Raw genomic sequence first — 21924 nt, forward strand, 5'->3', positions numbered from 1 at the left:
CTTCGGCCGGCGCCATTTTCCAAAATGGCGCCGAAAAATGGCGGCGGCCATAGACGAACACGATTGGACGGCAGGAGGTCCTTCCGGACCCCCGCTGGACTTTTGGCAAGTCTTGTGGGGGTCAGGAGGCCCCCCCCCAAGCTGGCCAAAAGTTCCTGGAGGTCCAGCGGGGGTCAGGGAGCGATTTCCCGCCGCGAATCGTTTTCGTACGGAAAATGGCGCCGGCAGGAGATCGACTGCAGGAGGTCATTCAGCGAGGCGCCGGAACCCTCGCTGAACGACCTCCTGCAGTCGATCTCCTGCCGGCGCCATTTTCCGTACGAAACGATTCGCGGCGGGAAATCGCTCCCTGACCCCCGCTGGACCTCCAGGAACTTTGGCCAGCTTGGGGGGGGCCTCCTGACCCCCACAAGACTTGCCAAAAGTCCAGCGGGGGTCCGGAAGGACCTCCTGCCGTCCAATCGTGTTCGTCTATGGCCGCCGCCATTTTTTCGGCGCCATTTTGCAAAATGGCGCCGGCCGAAGACAACAAGATTCAGTAGCAGGAGCCAGTTCCGGACCGCTGCCGTTCCGGACCGCCGCTGGACCCGCAGGTTATTTAAGTCATTTGGGGGGGGGGGGCTCGGGAGGGTGGGGGATTTAATTTAAAGGGTCGGGGGTGGGTTTTAGGGGGTTTTAGTGTGCCGGCTCACGATTCTAACGATTTATAACGATAAATCGTTAGAATCTCTATTGTATTGTGTTCCATAACGGTTTAAGACGATATTAAAATTATCGGACGATAATTTTAATCGTCCTAAAACGATTCACATCCCTACTATTGATATCCTCCTCTGTCCAGATCTCAGCAGGTAAGGAATTCCACATTTTTGGCCCTGCTAAAGATAAAGACCTCTCCCTCACTGAGCTAAGGTGAGCCAGTTTGGGCGATGGAATGGTCAACAAGGCCTGCCCAAGGGACCTCAAATTTCGTGATGGGACATGGATACGTAAAGAGTAGGGATGTGAATCGTTTTTTGACGATTTAAAATATCGTCCGATATATTTTAAATCGTCAAAAATCGTTAGGGCCACGATACAATACCAATTCCCCCGATTTATCGTCAAAAAATCGTAAATCGGGGGAAGGGGGAGGGCAGGAAAACCGGCACACTAAAACCCCCTAAAACCCACCCCCGACCCTTTAAATTAAATCCCCCACCCTCCCGAACCCCCCCCCCAAATGCATTAAATTACCTGGGAGTCCTCCGTAGCGGCGGTCCGTGGCTAAATCGGGGGAAGGGGGAGAGCACGAAAACCAGCACACTAGATCGTGAGGTCTTCAGCCGGCGCCATTTTTCAAAATGGCCACCGCAAAATGGCGGCGGCCATAGACGAAAACGATTCGACGCAAGAGATCGTTCCGGACCCCCGCTGGACTTTTGGCAAGTCTTGTGAGGGTCAGGAGGCCCCCCCAAGCTGGCCAAAAGTTCCTGGGGGTCCAGCGGGGGTCAAGGAGCGATTTCCTGCCGCGAATCGTTTTCCGTACGGAAAATGGCGCCGGCAGGAGATCGACTGCAGGAGGTCATTCAGCGAGGTCCGGAACCCTCGCAAGATTTCCGGACCTCGCTGAACGACCTCCTGCAGTCGATCTCCTGCCGGCGCCATTTTCCGTACAGACAATGGCGCCGGCCATACGCGTATGGCCGGCTCCATTTTCCGTACGGAAAACGATTCGCGGCAGGAAATCGCTCCTTGACCCCCACTGGACCCCCAGGAACTTTTGGCCAGCTTGGGGGGGCCTCCTAACCCCCACAAGACTTGCCAAAAGTCCAGCGGGGGTCCGGAACGACCTCTTGCGTCGAATCGTTTTCGTCTATGTCCGCCGCCATTTTGCGGCGGCCATTTTGAAAAATGGCGCCGGCTGAAGACCTCACGATCTAGTGTGCCGGTTTTCGTGCTCTCCCCCTTCCCCCGATTTAGCCACGGACCGCCGCTACGGAGGACTCCCAGGTAATTTAATGCATTTGGGGTGGGGGATTTAATTTAAAGGGTCGGGGGTGGGTTTTAGGGGGTTTTAGTGTGCCGCTGGACCACCAGGTAATTTAAGGCATTTGGGGGGGGGGATTTAATTTAAAGGGTCGGGGGTGGGTTTTAGGGGGTTTTAGTGTGCCGGCTCACGATTTTAACGATTATGACGATACTTTACACACACAAACGGCAACAATACGATTCCCTCCCCCTCCCAGCCGAAATCGATCGTTAAGACGATCGAGGACACGATTCACATCTCTAGTAAAGAGGCATTCAGCCATTCCGAATTCATGCCATAGATTGCTTTATGTATTAAAGTTAAGCACTTATATTGTATGCGGAACTGAACCGGCAACCAATGTAATCCCACCAGAACCGGGGAAACATGATCAAATTTTTTTGTGTCAGACAGTAGCCGTGCGGCGGCGTTCTGCAACAATTGCAGCGGACGAATGGTCGATGAAGGCAAACCTAACCATAGGGCGTTACAATAATCTAACTTGAGTAAAATTAGTGCCTGGACTACAATTCGGAAATCATTTGAGTGTAATAATGGCTTTAATTCTTTGTTTGTTGACATAGGTCTAAATTAGGAACTAAATATTGCTGTGGGTTGTTGCTCCGATAGGCTAGAAGGGCAGGGGTGTCTACACACAGGTATATACTGTTTGTCCAGGTACCTACATCCATCTCTGCCCTTAACTGGCTAATGTCTTTCTGCAATACCTGATTGGTTGCCTGTAGATGTGAGTTATCACTTTGCAGTAATTCTCTTAATAAGTGCCGAGTGGTGGTATATTCCTCTAATGCCTTAAGGGTTAAATTAAATTATACTCACTAACCAAAAATTGCAAGGTCATTAAGTATAGATTAGTAACATTACCTAACTGCAGATATGTTTCTTTTAATTTCTCTCGTACTCTAGAATCTGAAGTGGAACGTCTTCTTTCCTGGTGAAAACTTGTGTGACCTTCACTAATGCTTCTTTCTACAGTTCAACTGAATCTACCTGCCCGTCTGACATCATTTCTGTGGATGGGCGTAGTCTATCCTGTCTCGGTGAACCTCCAGACTGTAAACAGGTTTAGGGGTGCAGGGATCTGTCTGCCGCCCTGCCGCCTTCCTTGCAATCCTAAATTAGTAAAAAGACAATGTGTTTTCTCCCCAGAAACAGACTTTTATTTATCAGATTTGCTATGATATAACATTTAGAAAACAACAACAATTCCTAACTCTAACCTCCTGGTCACTAAGCATCCGTATTCCCTAAAGAAAGTTGTATACCATGGGTGGTAAGAAAGCCTGCCATAAGCCTTAGCCTGCTTAGAACATGTTGTCACTTATTTCTAACTTACTTACCCTTGGTCTGGGCTTCAGGCTCTGTCTCTGCTCACCTCTGAAGCAGGCTTCGGCTGGAGGGCTGGAATGTGTGGGCAGGGGGGAGGCTTCCTTCCTGGGCTTGTTACTGGCAGAGCGGGCAGGTGATCCCGGAAGGAGACTTGCTTCTTCCTCTGGTACTTGCCGGGCTGTCTGGGCTTGCTCTTGCCCCTCACCATCTCAGACTCCGCCCTACTCTCCACACCTGAGCAGGGACCTCGTCTCTCTGGTCTCCGGGCCACGCCTATGCTTCATTCTCCCTTCGATAGCTGGGAGTGCTGGTCTGCTTCTTACCAGCCTTTCGCTTGCAGGGATGCTCAGGATTCATTCTCCGGGATTTCTCCCGGGGTTTGTGCTCTCTTTCTCTCTGAATTTTCTTTTCTCCCTTTCTTTTTCAGGGGATCCTTCACTTGCCTTTTTACTCCTTTTGGTTTCAGAATCGCTCTCTCCGGGGGGGGGGGGGGGGGCATTGATTCAGCCTCCTTTTTCTTATACTTCCCAACTGATGAATGTGCATAATCTCATGCATAACCTCGTGGTGGGTGGAGGGACTTTTTCTGCATTGCAGGTCTTTTCCCCCCTCCCCATTACTTTGGGAGGGGTGCTGCTGCATTGTAGGTCTTGCTCCCCCTCCTCATTTCTTCAGAGGGGAGAACTGTCCCATCTGTATGTCAAGCTGTCTTGCCAGTATCATCATTTTTCCCTGACCTATGGACTCACCTTGGATCATCCCTGACACTGTCTTAGGAGCTTAGGTCATATTGTCTCTTTGTCTGGCACAGGAACATGCAAACAGGCAGATCTGGTAAGGTATCCTTCAGTGCATCAGGACAAAAGTACTTCATTTTCCACTGAGACAGTGTAGCTTTAAAGTTCACCTGGGTAAAAGTCTTCTTTCTTGTGCTGACCAGTGTCTGGGGCCTGTCAGTTTCTTGGCTATTATGATTCGCATTTGATTCAGTTGTAGACATGAGCTATCGCCTTACAGGCCCCAGCTTTGTGGATGGGAATAAGTACGAAGGCTGCAGGATGTGACAGGCTTCAGTTTTCTGGATGGGACACGTCAGAAGGCTTGAGGGTATTACAGGAAGCAGTTCTCTGGATGGGGTCAAGTCATGACCTAGCAAATTGTGACTGGCCCCCGTTTTGCAGATGTGGAAAAGTCTGGAGGCAGGAGTGTGTGACAGGCCCTAGTTTTTTGGGCAGGGACAAATCAGGAGGCAGCAGGGAGTGATAGGCCCCAGTTTTCTAGATGGGGACCAGTCATGAGGCAGCAAGATATCACAGGCCCCAGTTTTCTGGATGGAATAAGTCATGAAGCAGGCCCCAGTTTTGTGGATGAGAACAAGTCAGGAGGAAGTGAGCTGTGTTAGACCCCTGTTTTTAGCATGAGGTGAAGTTAGGAGGCAACAGGTTATGACAGGCCCCGTTTTTTTGGACTGAAACAAGTCATGAGGTAGTAGGGATGTGAATCGTTTTAGGACGATTAAAATTATCGTCCGATAATTTTAATATCGTCTTAAACCGTTATGGAACACAATACAATAGAGATTCTAACGATTTATCGTTATAAATCGTTAGAATCGTGAGCCGGCACACTAAAACCCCCTAAAACCCACCACCGACCCTTTAAATTAAATCCCCCACCCTCCCGAACCCCCCCCCAAATGACTTAAATAACCTGCGGGTCCAGCGGCGGTCCGGAACGGCAGCGGTCCGGAACGGGCTCCTGCTACTGAATCTTGTTGTCTTCGGCCGGCACCATTTTCCAAAATGGCGCCGAAAAATGGCGGCGGCCATAGACGAACACGATTGGACGGCAGGAGGTCCTTCCGGACCCCCGCTGGACTTTTGGCAAGTCTTGTGGGGGTCAGGAGGCCCCCCCCAAGCTGGCCAAAAGTTCCTGGAGGTCCAGCGGGGGTCAGGGAGCGATTTCCCGCCGCGAATCGTTTTCGTACGGAAAATGGCGCCGGCAGGAGATCGACTGCAGGAGGTCGTTCAGCGAGGGTTCTGGCGCCTCGCTGAACGACCTCCTGCCGGCCCCATTTTCCGTACGAAAACGATTCGCGGCGGGAAATCGCTCCCTGACCCCCGCTGGACCTCCAGGAACTTTTGGCCAGCTTGGGGGGGGCCTCCTGACCCCCACAAGACTTGCCAAAAGTCCAGCGGGGGTCCGGAAGGACCTCCTGCCGTCCAATCGTGTTCGTCTATGGCCGCCGCCATTTTTCGGCGCCATTTTGGAAAATGGCGCCGGCCGAAGACAACAAGATTCAGTAGCAGGAGCCCGTTCCGGACCGCTGCCGTTCCGGACCGCCGCTGGACCCGCAGGTTATTTAAGTCATTTGGGGGGGGGGGTTCGGGAGGGTGGGGGATTTAATTTAAAGGGTCGGGGGTGGGTTTTATGGGGGTTTTAATGTGCCGGTTTTGCGATTTTACGTTTTTTCGATTTTTTACAATTTTTCACGATTTTTCACGATATTTTACCCCCCCAAACGGCAACAATACGATTCCCTCCCCCTCCCAGCCGAAATCGATCGTTAAGACGATTGAGGACACGATTCACATCTCTATGAGGTAGCATGATGTGAGAGGCCCCAGTTTTGTGAATGGGGACAAGTCAGGAGTCAGCAGGATTGGTCAGACTCGAGTGATGAAAAAAACAAAGAGGGCAAGGCAGGCAGATTGTGTCAGTCATGTTTGCCCCTCTATTTTGGTAAGGGCAAGGCAGGTGGATTGTGTCAGTGCATGTTTGCCCCTCTATTTTGGTAAGGGCAAGGCAGGTGGATTGTGTCAGTGCATGTTTGCCCCTCTATTTTTGGCAAGGGCAAGGCAGGTGGATTGTGTCAGTGCATGTTTGCCCCTCTATTTTTGGTAAGAGCAAGGCAGGTGGATTGTGTCAGTGCATGTTGGCCCCTGTGATCTTGGTAAGGGTAAGGCAGGCAGTTGAGTCAGTACATATTAGTCTCTATGATGTTTCTTGGATACATGGCAGGAATGAGCAGTCGATATGTGGTATAGGTGGCAGTGTTGGGGACACAGCAGGACTTAATATTTTTATGTAGTGGCCCTTGGATTGTTTTTTTGGGGCAGGGAGGCAAGAGGAGTGTGGTTTTTTAAGTTTGGCCCAATGGTGATGTCGGAGACACAGCAGGCTTCAGCACTGGTGGCCCTTGGTTTCTCTTTTCAGACCTGGGAGGCAGCAGCAGTGTGATTGTTGAAGTGTGGCCCATCTGTTGGTGTTGTGTACACAGCAGGATCCAGCATTGTATGTGTTCCAGCCCTGGATCTGGCTATTCCGGCCTGGGCAGCAGCAGTATGGTTGTTGAAATGTGACTCAACTGGCAGTGTTGGGGGCACATTAGGACTCAACATTGGTTGGTTGTGGCTTCTGGATTGTCTTTTCAGGCTAGGAAGGTAGCAGTAAGTGTTGGGGGACACAACGGGTCCAGCATTCCATGGGTTCCAGCCCTTGATCTGGGCTTTTAGGCCTGGGTAGCATCAGTAGTGTGTTTGTTGAAGTGTGACCCAACTGTCGGTGGTGGGGACACAGCAGGACTCAACATTGATGTGTTGTGGCCCTTGGACTGGCTTTTCATTCTGGGAGGCAGCAGCAGTGTGGTTGTTGAAGTGTGGCCCAACTGTCAGTGGTGGGGACACAGCAGGACTCAGCACTAAGAGGAGTCCTGTAAGTTATTGCTTGTGACATTGTCTTTTTTAAAAGTATTGGGGCAAAGTTAACTATTTGGGAATATTATTTAGTGTGTGTGTTTGTGCTTTTAATAGTAAGAAAGGCAGTGAATAAACAAGTTAGACTGTTTGTATTTTTAGATAGGCAGTCAATAAGGCAGCTAGTAAGCAGTAGGTAGTGTATTTATTTTTAAAAAGTCTGTAAGGCAGTTAGTAAGCAGAACTGAGTGTTTGTATTTAAAAAAAAACAAACAAAAAAAACCCCCAAAAAGTATCCAGAAGCTAGAAATAAGCTAGGAGCAGTGTACACCTAAGTAAAAAGGTTGAAAAGTTCAGTTCAGTTACTCATCTTGGAAAGGTGTTGAGGTAGTGTGATTTGGTTTGAATAGGTACCAACATTTGTTAATCAAGAAAGCAGTGAGTCACTCTGGCTGACTAACTGAAGTTAGACTGTTTGTATGAATGGTAGAAGGAACTGAAGGCTTGGAAGCAGCTTGAGGAACATTAATCAAATACTTTAAAAATACTAATGTCCTCTGTCTTGCAGAAAGGGCCCCATGATTATTGCTTTTACCATACCCAGATGCATATTGAAGGGGATGCTGCCTCTTCAGGTGATGCTCCATCCCAGAATTACTTAAGTAGCACAGTTGCTTCCCTTGGCTGATGCCCTTCATGAAATTGTCACAATGCACAAAGTGTGGGTCCTCCCTGATTTGAAAATGCCTCCAGATCACAGATTTCTTTTGTGATCCCTTCCCTCTGTCTGCATGCTTGGGAGTGGATGATGCTGGTACTGAAGAAGTGGTGGAGATAGATGGAGCATGAGAAAGTGCAGAAAAGGATTCATTCATCCCTCTTCCTGCACTGTCAGTATGGCCTTCTCACCCTCCTGCTTCTTGCTTCCTTCAGTGAAGTGGAAACTAGCACAGAACTGACTAAACCTCCTAATTCTGGGTCTTCAGCTAATGCCTCTCCCATCTCTGCTTCATAAAATTCTTTAAAATTAGGGTGGGAAATTGAGGGCCACAAACCAGTCGGGTTTTCAGGATATCCCTAATGAATATACATGAAATCAATTTGTATACAACTGAGGCAAAGTGCATGCAAATCTCTCTCATACATATTCATTAGGGATATATTGAAAACCTGACTTGTTTTTTGGCCCTAGAGGACCAGAATTGTCCACCCCTGCTTTAAAGGGAAATTATTCAAGCTCTGATTCAGAGGAAGAGGATGACAAAACTTCTTTTATGGCCTCTGCTGCACCAAGGGATTGTGCTGTTGGTGCTTTAGGTTTCATCACTTGTACTTGTACTTCTAAAGGTACTGGTGGTTGTACTCTGTGGCTTCTCCTAGTGCCTTCACTTTCCCTCTCCTCTGATATAGCAGGATCTGACTGAGACACTGATGGAACTGGCATATCCTCCCCAAATTTCAATTTTTTGTGGCTTGACATTCCTACCTCTCCTGCTAATGTTTTGAATTTGAAAGCATCCCTCTTTATTTTGGTTGGGGGACTCACTGTTGTCTAGCTAAGAATTTAAATCCCCTTCCCACATCCTCTGGTACCTTTGCCTGACTTGATGGGATTTTATCTGCTGCAGTGCCTTACTGGATTTAAATGATGGACAAAAGATGTTTTCATCTTTATTTCTTCAAATGAAGTGGATGTGTGTGTGTGACACACTGACACTGAATAGTGTGACTACAGTGATCCCTCTGTGCATAATGTTGAACAACACACAGACAAAATGCACTACAGTAGAACTATTTTAGTATTTTGCTCTGCTGACTAGCGCACTGCATCCATACATGCACACACAGAAAAAAACAAAGAATGGTATAAATCTCTAATATTTGTGTGAGTAGTAGCACAGCCATGCACTAGTAATAAATGCAGTAACAAATAAATTAATCTACAAAATGGCTGGCTGTACCTGTGGTGTTGACTGGCATAGACTGCTCTCTTTATGGATGCACTGACTCTTCTACACAGTACACAGACCAGACACAGAGAGTTAAAACAGCCTCTCTATCTTGGGTAATGTGGCACAGTTAGTAACACTGGTACTACAATGGTTCACACAGCAACAGGTTTAAAATTTAATAATCCACTGCAAATACAGCCACTGCTAGGCAGCATCCTGCCTTTCCTGAGGGGTGAAGTGGATGATAAAGACTAAGCTTCCTCTAGGTCAGTGGCAGTGACAGTAAGATGTTAAAATAAATATTTTAAACCTGTGCAAATTAACACAATGCGACAGCAGCTAAAAGAATTAGAAAAGATGGAATGTTTCTAATGTTGAACAAAAGCAAAGTTGATACAGAAGACTGTAGTAAAACACAGAAGACTGTAGTAAAACACAGAGCCCTTTCCCTTGCAGGCCCCTCCCTCTGGAACTCTATGCCTCTTGACCTACGTACCGAAACCTCCACACCTACTTTCAAAAAGAAACTCAAAACCTGGCTTTTCCTCCAAGCATACCCCCATTCTTCATCATCTTCACCAACTAACACGCTAGCCCAACCATCATCTCTCTCCAACACCCCCCTTTCAGGACCTACACCCAACACCCTCCCCCTCTAAAGTTTCATACAACTTCTGTATATAACCAGTGTACATATTTCTACCTCGAATCCCTATTCACATCTTATCCCCATGTATCTGTTTGCACCCTCCCCTGCCCCCCCTTTTGTATCGACTACCCCCCTCCATCCCTCCCCAGTTACTTAGTTAATTGTTCTGTTACTGCGTTTTAACGTTATATACCGTTCTCTGTAAAGGCTATGCCTATATATCTTCTGTTTGTAAGTTACTTGTAAACCGGCACGATGTGCAAACGGTTGCCGGTATATAAAATTAAATAAATAAAAAATAAATAAATAAATTCCCACACAACAGCTAAGCACTATGGGGCTGATGCAATATTTTTCACGGAAAGCGGGCGCTGACTTTTCAGCTCCTGCTTTCTTAACACACGCATGGCGCCCGCAAGGAGAGGTGCCATGCAATACACAAATTAGGGGGTTGTGCTAGCAAGGAGGCGCTAGGGTCACTTGCGCGACCTTAGCGCCTCCTTGCTAATGCGACCCGGCTGGCTGCCGGTTATGAAGGCCAACACTGGTAAACTTGGTGTCAGTTTTCATAATCGGCCGTCTGCCAGTAATGATAATGGACACCGACTCGGCATCTGTTTTCATTACTGGCAGATGGCTGGTTATGAAAACCGATGCCGAGTTTACTAACGTCAGTCTTCATAACTAGGCGGTCTGCCAAGTTTTTTTTGTTTTTTTTTTACTTAAATAAAAGAAGTACAGTAAAGCAATTTTTTCTGCTTTTCTGTACGTCTTTTACCTGTGCTCAGCTATTAATGCCTGCTCCAGGCAGGCGTTAATAGCTGAGCGATAAATGTGCATCTGAGACGCACATTTATTTTTTTGCGTGCGGAGTGAATGAGTAACAGGCTCATTCACATGTATGTGCATGTGATGAGCGCTATTACATTCACTCCATGTCCAACATGCGTTAAATAGGCGCTAATCCCCCTATTGCATTAGGGGGTGGATTAGCGCCTATTTAACTTGCATTGGAGTGCGGGTTATACAGTGCGCTCGGCTGAGTGAACTGTATTGCATCGGCCGCTGTGTATCCTTCCCGAGACAGAAATCCAAATGCAAACTGTAACAGTGGAAATGTTACCGGAAAAGAAAGAGGACCAGTTGCTTGGTCATAATATAATATATTATGACTTGCCACTGCAGAAATACTATAAGAAGAATAGAAAGAGCAGTGATTCACTGATTCAGAAAAATGTTTCCCTCTGATACATTCCCTTGCTTTGTCAGTCTGGTTTCCTTGACAGTAGATCCTCTTCTTCTCTGATCTCACACTTGAGTCATAGGCACCAGGGCTGGTTGCTATGGAAACTCCCCCATGACCTGCCCAGACTCAGGTTGTATCTTTCCATTACAGCCAATGCTTTTCAATGGGAAACGTAAACACATGAAAAAAATGACATATTCATTCATTGGAGTTGTTCATTCATTTTTGAGGGAAAAAAAAATCAAATGAATACAACATATTCATCGCAGATTGGCCTTTCATTTTAAAGAAATGCACATCTATAATGTCTTGTTGGAAATTATTTACATTGTCTCTGGGACAATGCCGACAGTGTAGATTAAGGATTAGGGCACCAATGTTTGAAAATCTAGATTCAAACTCAACAACTCTTTCTGTGACCTCAACTAAATCAATTAACTTTCTACTATTTATTAAGGCAATTTTCCAACTGATAACGTACGTGCAACGACCACAGGTTCTTGTACTCATTAATCTATCTAATTTTTAAAGGAAAAACAATTGCTCATGGGTAGAAAGGACGTGTGTACTTTAGAAGTGAATTTTCTAAGTGCAGACCTCTATAGAAATCATCCCATGTAGATTAGAAAATCCAGTGTATGTGCTTTATTTTTCAACCCTGCCCTAATCATGCAAAAGGAAAGCCTCCTTTAATCCAGAAAAATGCAAGCATGCAATGAACTTTGCAAGCACTTTTTGCTGGATGGAGGGAGGGCAATGATCCGAGAACCCAATTTACTCCTGGTAAATAAAAAATTGTCCTCTATAAACACTGAAATTATAATACACATTCAATCCGCTTCAGTTGTGTTTCTCTTTTCAGTCATAAACCAGTCTCCAGATGCTGCAGTCTTCTTATTGAGAGATTCATGGGACAGTAGCAGCAAATGATTCAGGTTCTTCAGGCTGCGTCACTCCCAGAGAATCCAGAAACCCTCTCTAGTCAGTAGAAGAACTAAACTTAGCACAAGCTGAGCAGCAGTTCCATGTCCTAGTGATTAACAGACTCTACCGAGAAATGCCAGACCTGGGTTTGATTCCTTGGGCTCGCTATAAAAGTAGCACTCACATCCCCAGAAGGAGTGTTGAATCAAGTACTTCCCTTATAGCAGTACTAATGGAAGTAGCACTCAAAAGAGCTGCGTCCTCATTTCCAGAAGGAGAGCCATATCAGTATTTGGCTCGTACACATCGGGGGATATGGAAGATAACAGAGAAAACACTATGCATCACATTTGGTTGCCTAATAAAAGCAAGAGAAGATGAATGAAGAAAGGTCAAGTATGATTTTTTTTTCAGAAGAGCTGGAAACGAAAAGTAAAAAGATTTAGCTCACAGGGGATGATAAAGAAGAAAAAAAATCTGATCAGTTATTAGCTCCTATTGAAGCAGATCATTCGGAGCACGTGTGAACGGATCTGTTTGGTTTTCATAGCATAGACTATGGGATTGAACATGGGAGGAACAAGGAAGTAGAAAATGGCCACAATTACATGAACATATAGAGGAAGATTGTGACCAAATCTATTTGTTAAATATGTAAAGAGAGCCAGCATGTAAAACATTAGGATGACACAAACATGGGAGCTGCAGGTGCTGAAGGCTTTGAGGCGCGCTGCCCTGGATGGAAACCTGAACGCCACCCTCAGAATCATCACATAAGACAAGGCAATAAAAGTCACATCAAACCCCACAACCAAAATGGTGATAGCTAGTCCATACACAATGTTTATTAGGAAATCTGCACAGGCAAGTTTTGTCACATTTCCAGTCCCACAATAGGGAAATGAGATCACTTTATTGGAGCAGAATGGAAGCCTGATCAGAAGAAAGCAATCTGGGATTGATAGAACCAATCCTCTGATTAATATTGCCAATCCTAGCCTTATTATGACTTGATTGGACAGGATAACTGAATGTCTCAGTGGGTTGCAGATTGCCACATAGCGATCGATGGCCATGGCCAAGAAAACACCTGATTCTATGAAGGAGAAACTGAGGGTAAAAAATGTCTGGACCATGCAGGCTTCAAAAGAGATTTCTCTTGAATTGAACCAAAGAATGGCCAACATTTTAGGTGACACAGAAGTAGATAAAACCAGATCAGTGGCAGCTAACATGGAAAGGAAATAATACATGGGCTCATGGAGGCTTCGTTCGATTTTTACAGCGTACAGTATAATGCAGTTTCCAAAAAAAGTTATGATGTACATCCCAGAGAATGGGAGGGAGATCCAGATGTGCGCAGCTTCCATCCCTGGGATTCCAGTGAGGATGAATGCTGATGGGTGGCTGGGAGTGCTATTGACAGACGACATGATGGACAGCTGCCTTCAGTACCAGGACACTTCCATCCTCTGGAAATGAGAAAAATGTGATGCAGTTCAGAAATGGCATGGCTATGCGAAATCCTGCGACTTGTACACCTAGGACACTGCAGACACGAAAGGTCAGAAGATGTTTGTGTTAAGTGTTTGTAGAAAATAACTATTAAATTGAGGAATTTCAAAATATTCTCAGAACGGGGAGGCCCATGAACACCTCCTACCTGCGGGACTGTACGTTCATTTTCAGAGGGAGACGCCCCATGAAGTTTCTCTTTGTAAATGAGGACTGGCAGGGGAATGCCGCTACTTCTGTATGGTGAATGCTGAATCTGCTTTGAAGCAGTCACAAAATCTGCATATTAATGCACCTGCAGGGGGTTTCTAAATGAAATCCTGGTGTGCAGTTTCCTTCTCCAACCTAACCCTGTTCACTTTCCTCCACTTCCCAAAACACTTTGGGGTGGATTTTCAAAGGCTATGTGCGTAAGATACGTGCGTAACCTGAGAAAATCTGCTCCTGCGCACGCAGAGACTATTTTGCATAGGCTCGGTGGCGCGTGCAAGCCCCGGGACGCACGTATGTCCCAGGGCTTTCAAAAATGGGCGGTCCGGGGGTGGGGCCAGGGGCATGGCGGTGGTTCGGGGGTGATCCGGGGGCAGGGCAGGGGGCATGGCGGCGGTTCGGGGGCGGTCCGTGGCGGTCCCAAATCCTCCGGCACAGTGGCCTGTGCCGGGGGATGGCGAGCTGGCGTGCGCAAGTTACGCCTGCCTCGGGCAGGCATAACTTCGGAAACAAAAGGTAGGGGGGATTTAGTTAGGGCTTGGGGGTGGGCTAGATAGGGGAAGGGAGGGGAAGGTGGTGGGATCACAAAAAAATTTCCCTCCAAAGCCACTCCGATTTAGGAGCCGCCTTGGAGGGAATGGGGAAAGCCAGCGGGGCTCCCCTTGGGCTCGGCGCACGCAAGGTGCACAAATGTGCACCTTGCGTGCGCCGACCCCGGATTTTATAACCTGCGCGCACTGCACGCGCAGGTTATAAAATCGTGCGTAGATTTGTTCCCGCCAGGTTGCGCGAACAAATCTACGCCCGCGCGTATTTTTTAAGATCTGGCCCTTTGGAAAATTGCCTTCCCCAACTATATATATCAATAGAAGAATAGTGGCTAGAGCAGGGGACTGCGAACCAGGCAAGCCAGGTACAGATCCCACTGCCGCTTCCTGTGATTTGGGGTAAGGCACTTCACCTTCCATTGCCTCACTTCCAAACTTAGGGGCTCATTCACTAAGCCAAGGTATTTTTTCCCAAGTGAAAAATAGCACGGGAGTCACAAAACCCTGGAAAATTACCCTTCCTCTTTGTGACTCCCCCCAGAATATACTGCAACCCGTGGCATTTTCCTAAAAAAATACATCCTCGGGCAAATTCACAATCTGTGAACCAACTTATCAAATGCTTGATTTAAGATCCTCCCTTATTAGGGGTTTCACAATGTTATGTAAACCACCTGCTCAAAGATTTTGATCATAGGTCTGATTAGATTTTTATAACACATTTTTGTGGGAAATAAAATAAGTCTCTGAATTAAAGAAGCACTTATCTGCATCTCCTGGAAGAAGAAAACCACATGGTGAATCCTGAGACGCACGCTCCTAATGGTGGTGAGCCGCAACTCTTTATATGCGTTTTTATTGAAAATAAATGGTTAAACACATCCCCTGGTGAAATATCAAAACACATGTCGGGCTGGTGGTTTCTACTTCCAGATTCCTGTTATATCAGGAGACACAGATAGGTGCTTCTTTAAATCAGAGACTCATTTCATTTGCAACAGTTCTCTCTGTTGATTGCTTGTCGTGGTATTTTCCTGTCAGGAGAAATGCTACCAGATCTAAAGTCTTCCAAACAATGTACAACGATGATATGGGACTGCGTGCTTGCCATTGTTCAAAGGACGTGAGCTGCCGCGGCCGGCGTTATAAACATATTATTGCACATCATCACTATGCAAACGAAAGAGCAATAAGGGAATATGAGTGCCTCCCCACAGATAACAAAAAGAATAATGAACTAAGTCTTATTCTGGAGTTCAAGAATTCAGATTTCATTCTCTATTAGAGATGTGAATCGTGTCCTCGATCGTCTTAACAATCGATTTTGGCTGGGAGGGGGAGGGAATCGTATTGTTGCCGTTTGGGTGTGTAAACTATCGTGAAAAATCGTTAAAATCGTGAGCCAACCCCCTAAAACCCACCCCCGACCCTTTAAATTAAATCCCCCCCCTCCCGAACCCCCCCCAAATGCTTTAAATTACCTGGGGATCCAGCGGTGGTCCAGAACAGCGGCGGTCCGGAACCCCCGCTGAACGACCTCCTGCAGTCGATCTCCTGCCGGCGCCATTTTCCGTACGGAAAACGATTCGCGGCAAGAAATTGCTTCCTGAACCCCGCTGGACTCCCAGAAACTTTTGGCCAGCTTGGGGGGGCCTCCTGACCCCCACAAGACTTGTCAAAAGTCCAGCGGGGGTCCGGAACGACCTCCTGCGTCGAATCGTTTTTGTCTATGGCCGCCGCCATTTTGCGGCGGCCATTTTGCAAAATGGCGCCGGCTGAAGACAACAGGATTCAATTGAGGGGGCCGTTCCGGACCGCCGCCGTTCTGGACCACCGCTGGATCCCCAGGTAATTTAAAGCATTTGGGGGGGGGTTCGGGAGGGTGGGGGATTTAATTTAAAGGGTCGGGGGTGGGTTTTAGGGGGTTTTAGTGTGCCGGTTTTCCTGCCCTCCCCCTTCCCCCGATTTACGATTTTTTAACGATAAATCGGGGGAATTGGTATTGTATCGTGGCCCTAACGATTTTTGACGATTTAAAATATATCGGACGATATTTTAAATCGTCAAAAAACGATTCACATCCCTATTCTCTATTAGGGATGCCAACAAACTCTCGTCATACCAGAAAGTTGATCCAGCCTTGTTTTCACCCTACTAGAGTTCTGATTTATTTAAGTAAAGGAACAGTACATCTGAATGCATGGGCTTTGTAAGGATTAAGGCTCAGTTTATGTTCTATGTGATACAGAATTGTCGACAACTCTCTCCAGTGTTAGCATAATTTCTGCTATCTCAATGCACAATGGGATGCATTGTCTCGTGATAATGCATCCCAAGGATGCATCCAGGAAGTTCAGCCAGTTATGAAAGAAAACTCACTATAAAACACAGATATCGACTGTTCCTTCCCTCAACTTCTGAAACATCACCAGCTAATTCTGACTGGGAGGGGAGGATTTCTTTCCATAGCCCCACTGATCCATGATGCACCGATATCTGGTAAAAGAATTTAGTATGGGGCTAACGTCATGTGCTATCATGCACAATGCAGTCTCCTCATTTGCTTTTCATAGCTGCTGTTTTGCATCTTCCTCCCTTCTCAGTCATAGAACACAGGATATATTTCAGGTTTAACTTGAAATTAATTAATCTGATCAGCTATAAAACAGATAGATGGGTCCATATTCAGTATTTTTGACCAGCTAAGGCCTAGATTTACTAAGCCATAATAAGTATAATGCACGTTAAATGATGTTTATCATAAAAACATATAAGATATGCATACTAGGGCAGACTAAGGGTCTATTAAGCACAGTATCCTGTTTCCAACAGTGACCAATCCAAGTCACATATACCTGGCAAGTACCCAAATATTAAATTAATCTCAAGCGCCTATTGATTATTAATTAAAAGTAGTTTATGGATTTTTCCTCTAGGAACTTATCCAAACCTTTTTTAAAACCCATCTACACTAACTGCTGTATCCACATCCTCTGGCAATGAATTCCAGAGCTTAACTATGCAACGAATGAAAAATAATTTTCTTTGATTTGTTGTAAATGAGCTACTTCATGGCATGCCCCCTGGTCCTTCTACTATCTGAGAGAGGAAAAATCCACATTGATAGAAGTACACTGTTGATAATGGCTTCAAGACTTTCCTTCCGAACAGTCAGTTGTGGATGTATACTGTGGCCCCTGAAAAAGGATTTTTCCGAAACTAGCCCATGTTGCGGATATTAAGCAGCTAAGTACAATCGGGAAAATTAAACAGCTACGTACAATTAGGCTGACATCAATAGTATATTGTAACTTTGTGTTTTTGAAGGTTTCAATAGGGAACCATAACGATGACAAAGGCATTGGATTATATGTATTTATTTATTTATTTATTTATTTAACGAGTTTTATAAACCATCGTTCTGTTTCGCCATCACAACGCTTTACAAAGTATCAATGTTTAACAGAGTTTTCAAAAGATTCATATAATTGTTACATAAGTAGGTTTGGTGGCATACAATAAAATTGAGTTTATTATTTTAAGATTAAATGAGAAAATATATACACAACATTTTTTTTTATGGGTGGCACTGCTACACATAAATATCAAAAGGTGGTTGGTGGTGAGTTGGCAATTATATTTTTCTTACTATTGGTAACCAGAAGGTACCTATAAACAGTATTCATATGAAACTACCACCATTCACTTTCTAAATTTTCCTTTTTGAGCATGAAAAGCAGATTTAATCCACAGCAATAAATTAAATATTTGGGTATGTTTAGTGGGTTGGATATTGTTATTGAATATCCTACTTTGAGTGGAAAAATTCATTGATTTGCTTGCTACAATTTTCTGTGGCAGGAAAAATAATCTTGAGTCAGAAATTCAGATTGTATGTCATCAGGTGTTTAAACTAAGGGAGAGAGGTGACAGATGGAAGCCAAGGGATTCGTAAAGTTACCCTGAACAAACATGGAGTGGGTGGAGAAAATAACAAAATAAATCAGCTCAGAGATCCAATCTACAGCAAAAGTGTGGAAATGGAGACCAGGAGGAACATGTGGAAATGCTCACAGTCAGGCAATAGATTTCCAGATGTGCAGGCACTGATGGCGGAGGCAGGCTTGCATATTGCTGCTATTACAGAGAGGATTCTGAGTGAGTCTCATGCATGGGATACGGCCACAGTGGGATATAATCTGTTCAGAGAGGAGAGAGAGAAGGGATGGAGGAGCTCTTCATGACTGAAATAATATCCAAGCAATAAGAAGAAAGGGAAAGGAGGAAGCAGAATGGGCTGTAGTGAAAAAGAGCTGAGGACACCTCCATTTACCCTGGTGAGGTCTCCAGACAGAACTGCAGAGAGATCCCAAGGTGGGAAGGAAGGGGGAGGAGCGGCTGGCTGGAGAGTTTACCTTGATGGAGGAGGACTGAATTCTCCCTTCTGCAGAACCTGTAAGAAGCAGAGAGATTGTGGATGTCCTTCAAGGAGCTCTGCTCAAACACCGGGTGATGGAAGGAGGGAAGGGGAGATCCTGGGCCTGGTACTCAGATATTGTCACTTACACTCACAATTAATTACTGATAATGAAGGAGGTCAGAAGAGGCAGCAAGAGCCCCCTGCATCACCTGTCACAATGACCTAAAGGAAGTCACACACATTTACTTATAATTAAAAAATAGCTCAATGAGTTCTTCTTATATTACTGAGGTACTGGGACAGGCAAGAAGGAAGCTCACGCAGGCAACTAAGGAGGAAGGAAATCAGATCAAAAGCTCCCACCATAGCTGTGCCTGTCAGGGTATCTTGCAGTGAATTTCCTGGGGCTGTCACCTTGTGTCTGCTGTTCTTACAGGCAGGATATCAGGGTGCATAGGAAAATGCATTGCTTAGTCCCCAATCTAAGCGCATCCCTAAAGAGCGTCTTGTCTCAGTCTAAGTGAAAAGACGCAATGTTGTGGAAGGGAGAACCGCATTTAGCAGCTTCGAGAGGGACGGTTTGTGCACAAGGAAATCTCGAAGAGTAACATTTCAGTGACCGCCCTTCAAGCCTTTGACAATTCTCCTCCAAAGGTTTAAATAAAATATTAGATCTGTTTGATGAGAATGTAACTAAAGAGCTTGTTTTATATAAGTGGTTCAGAGTATGCAAAGAACATATTTCTTACCCAAGGATTTCATGCCCTGCAAAATCAGGAAAGGGAAAATAAATCCAGATCCACGCAAAGTGTGAATGTACCGTAGCATAAATAGCAGAGGGACAGATTCAGAAATAAGGAGTGAGACCAGGATGAGGGTGGGGATGGTTGTGTGCAGGGGGGAACCATTTATTCAGCAAATATATATATATATATATATATATATATATATATATATATATATATATACCTGTATGAATAACGTATCATGAGACCAAGAATAAGACTAACTCTAAAGACAACAGAGGCGTGAACCAGTCTTATATTTTAAAGATTAAGAGCCTGGATCTGCCTTAATCACAACTGAAGAAAACAAATGTCCCAACGATGTAAAGAGCACCAGATTCCTGTATTCCTGTTGCTGGTGCAAAGATTCCCAGTCCTTATTTATAAAAACATTTATAGACAATCAGATTCCTTACCAGAGCTGCATCTATAACAGGAGGAGGGAATGCGGTTATCCAGATGTTGCAGGAGTGATGTTCTGTTCCTCACTGCTGGATTATGAATTCTCCATCAGCCGTGGCTCTTTATATTTCTTCCTTACAAATCCCAGAAGTTTAATAACCAGCGGGGAGTCTCTGCTGCAGAACAAGATTTGGGAAACTCTAAGTAATTATCTGCTGCAGCTGGGGGCTCGCTCCCTGCTTGTTTTGTCTTCTTCCCTTTCATTCTTCTCTACTTCTCTCTCTGATCATTATCTACTTTCCTTCTGTCATTCTATTCTATTCCTGCTCTTCTCTACCTTTTTGTTGCATTTAGTCTCACTTGCATTTTTCTCTCCCTTCTTTCAACTCTCTTCCTTTCCGAGGTTACTCTCTGCCTCTCCCTCTGCTTAATATTTCCATCCTTCTCGTCTCTCTCACTCTGTCCTCTGTCTTTATTTCCTCTATTTGTGATTTCTGCCAGGTCACATACCTGGACACTCTTGAACTGTGGCAGATTGCTTAATTTTCCTACTGCTGCAGGGGTAGAAGGTGTAGGCCTTCTTCTCAGTTTTATCTTAACCCCTCATCCTCCATTCCGTTTCCTTCCTTTCCCTACTTTCTCTCTCTCTCTCTGTTTTTCACCCCCTGTTCCTTACGTTCCAGGGCATTGAAGAATCCTTCAAAGGGACTGATGAGATCCTGAGAGGAAAACCTTCAGTGGCCTACATTGCACTGCTTAGCAAGTGTTTCATCAGGAGAATTGCAGCCAGACATAGTGACAGCAAGGCCCCCAGGTTAGTACATGTGTGGCATGGCAGGCAGGTAGAGTGAGAGGAAGATCTCCAAGGTGTGACATCAGGGGCACGGCTGCAAGGGATCTGAATGCAGATCTCTCTCATACATATTCATCTTTGATATCCTGAAAACCAGGCCTGTTTGTTGTTCTTGTGGCCTGCATAGGCCATACCTGGTGTAGGATATGGGAAATCACAAATAGCACAAAGGCATTAAAAATGCCAAAGTGTATAGTGTGAGGAATTATAAACAGCACAGAAAAGTTAAAAAAAACCCAAAGGCATAAAGTGCAGGGCATCACAAAACAGTAGGGATGTGTCAAACCCCCATGATGTAGAGTACAGGAAAACTCAAACAGCATAAAGGTATCCAAACCTCCATGGCGTACAAAACGGGGAATCTCAAACAACACAGAGCAGTCAAAAACCCCAATGGTGTACAGTGCAGAGACTCATAAACAGCACAGAGGTGTCAAATCATCCATGATTTTTGGTGCGTGGAATCACAAGGAGCACAAAGCCATCAACACTCACAAGGCTTAGAATGTGGAGCATCAAGAACAGCACAAAACCCCCAGCCCATGGAACTTCAGTTACAGGACAACCTTAAAAAGTTTAGACATCTTTTAAAAAATGTTTTATTGCAGCAGGCATTGTTTTGACCATGGCTTATCAGACTTCTATTTGGTCTTGTACCCTGTGATGCTTTTTGTGTTAATTAATTTTATTTAGAGCTTATTTGTTTTATGTCTTTTCTGGTGCTGTTTATGTATTTTATTTGTAGCTTTTATTATGTATGTACTAAATTGTAAATCGTTTAGACCTTTTTTGTGTTAAACAATTAATACATTTTAATAAATGAAATGAAAATGAAACCACCAAGGCATATAGTGTGGAGAATCACAAATGGCATAGAGGTATTTATTTATTTATTTATTTATTTAAAAACTCTTCTATACCGTCGTTAAGTTAGATAACCATCACGATAATGAAAAATATGAGTCGTATAGATTACAAATTAATCATGTGCCATCATAGTACGGTAACAATTTAATACAATAAACTATGTGCAGAATGATATAGAGCAGTGGTTCTCAACCCTTTTACTATCAGATCACACCTGAGAGATGATGCTCACATGCATGACACACTGAAAACATGACCATCATGTGACTAAATATAAACATATAATCTGCATCCACAGAAATCTCCAGCTTCCTAACAATGGGTGCAAATCAGAACCTACATTTCCATGTGCAGCTCACCATACAAAAAATATTCTGATTTTGGTGTCATCTTAACAGCATCAGAAACTCCCTCTGCTACCAGGTGCATTGTAAAATAATACAATAAACCCCACTCTATACCTGTCTATCAAACCTGCCATACCTCAGCAGCATTAA

The 21924-nt window shown here is 45.0% G+C and overlaps 1 protein-coding gene across 1 annotated transcript; it reads right to left on the reverse strand.

Moving 5' to 3' along the window:
* Positions 1 to 12315: 12315 nt before the first annotated feature.
* Positions 12316 to 13260, reverse strand: LOC115091672 (olfactory receptor 52E2-like). The gene has a single exon (XM_029601836.1). The coding sequence runs from the start codon at positions 13258 to 13260 to the stop codon at positions 12316 to 12318; it is 945 nt and encodes a 314-aa protein (XP_029457696.1).
* Positions 13261 to 21924: the final 8664 nt, after the last annotated feature.

The sequence above is a fragment of the Rhinatrema bivittatum genome, chromosome 5, assembly GCF_901001135.1.
Source record: "Rhinatrema bivittatum chromosome 5, aRhiBiv1.1, whole genome shotgun sequence".
NCBI classification, from domain to species: Eukaryota; Metazoa; Chordata; class Amphibia; order Gymnophiona; family Rhinatrematidae; genus Rhinatrema; species Rhinatrema bivittatum.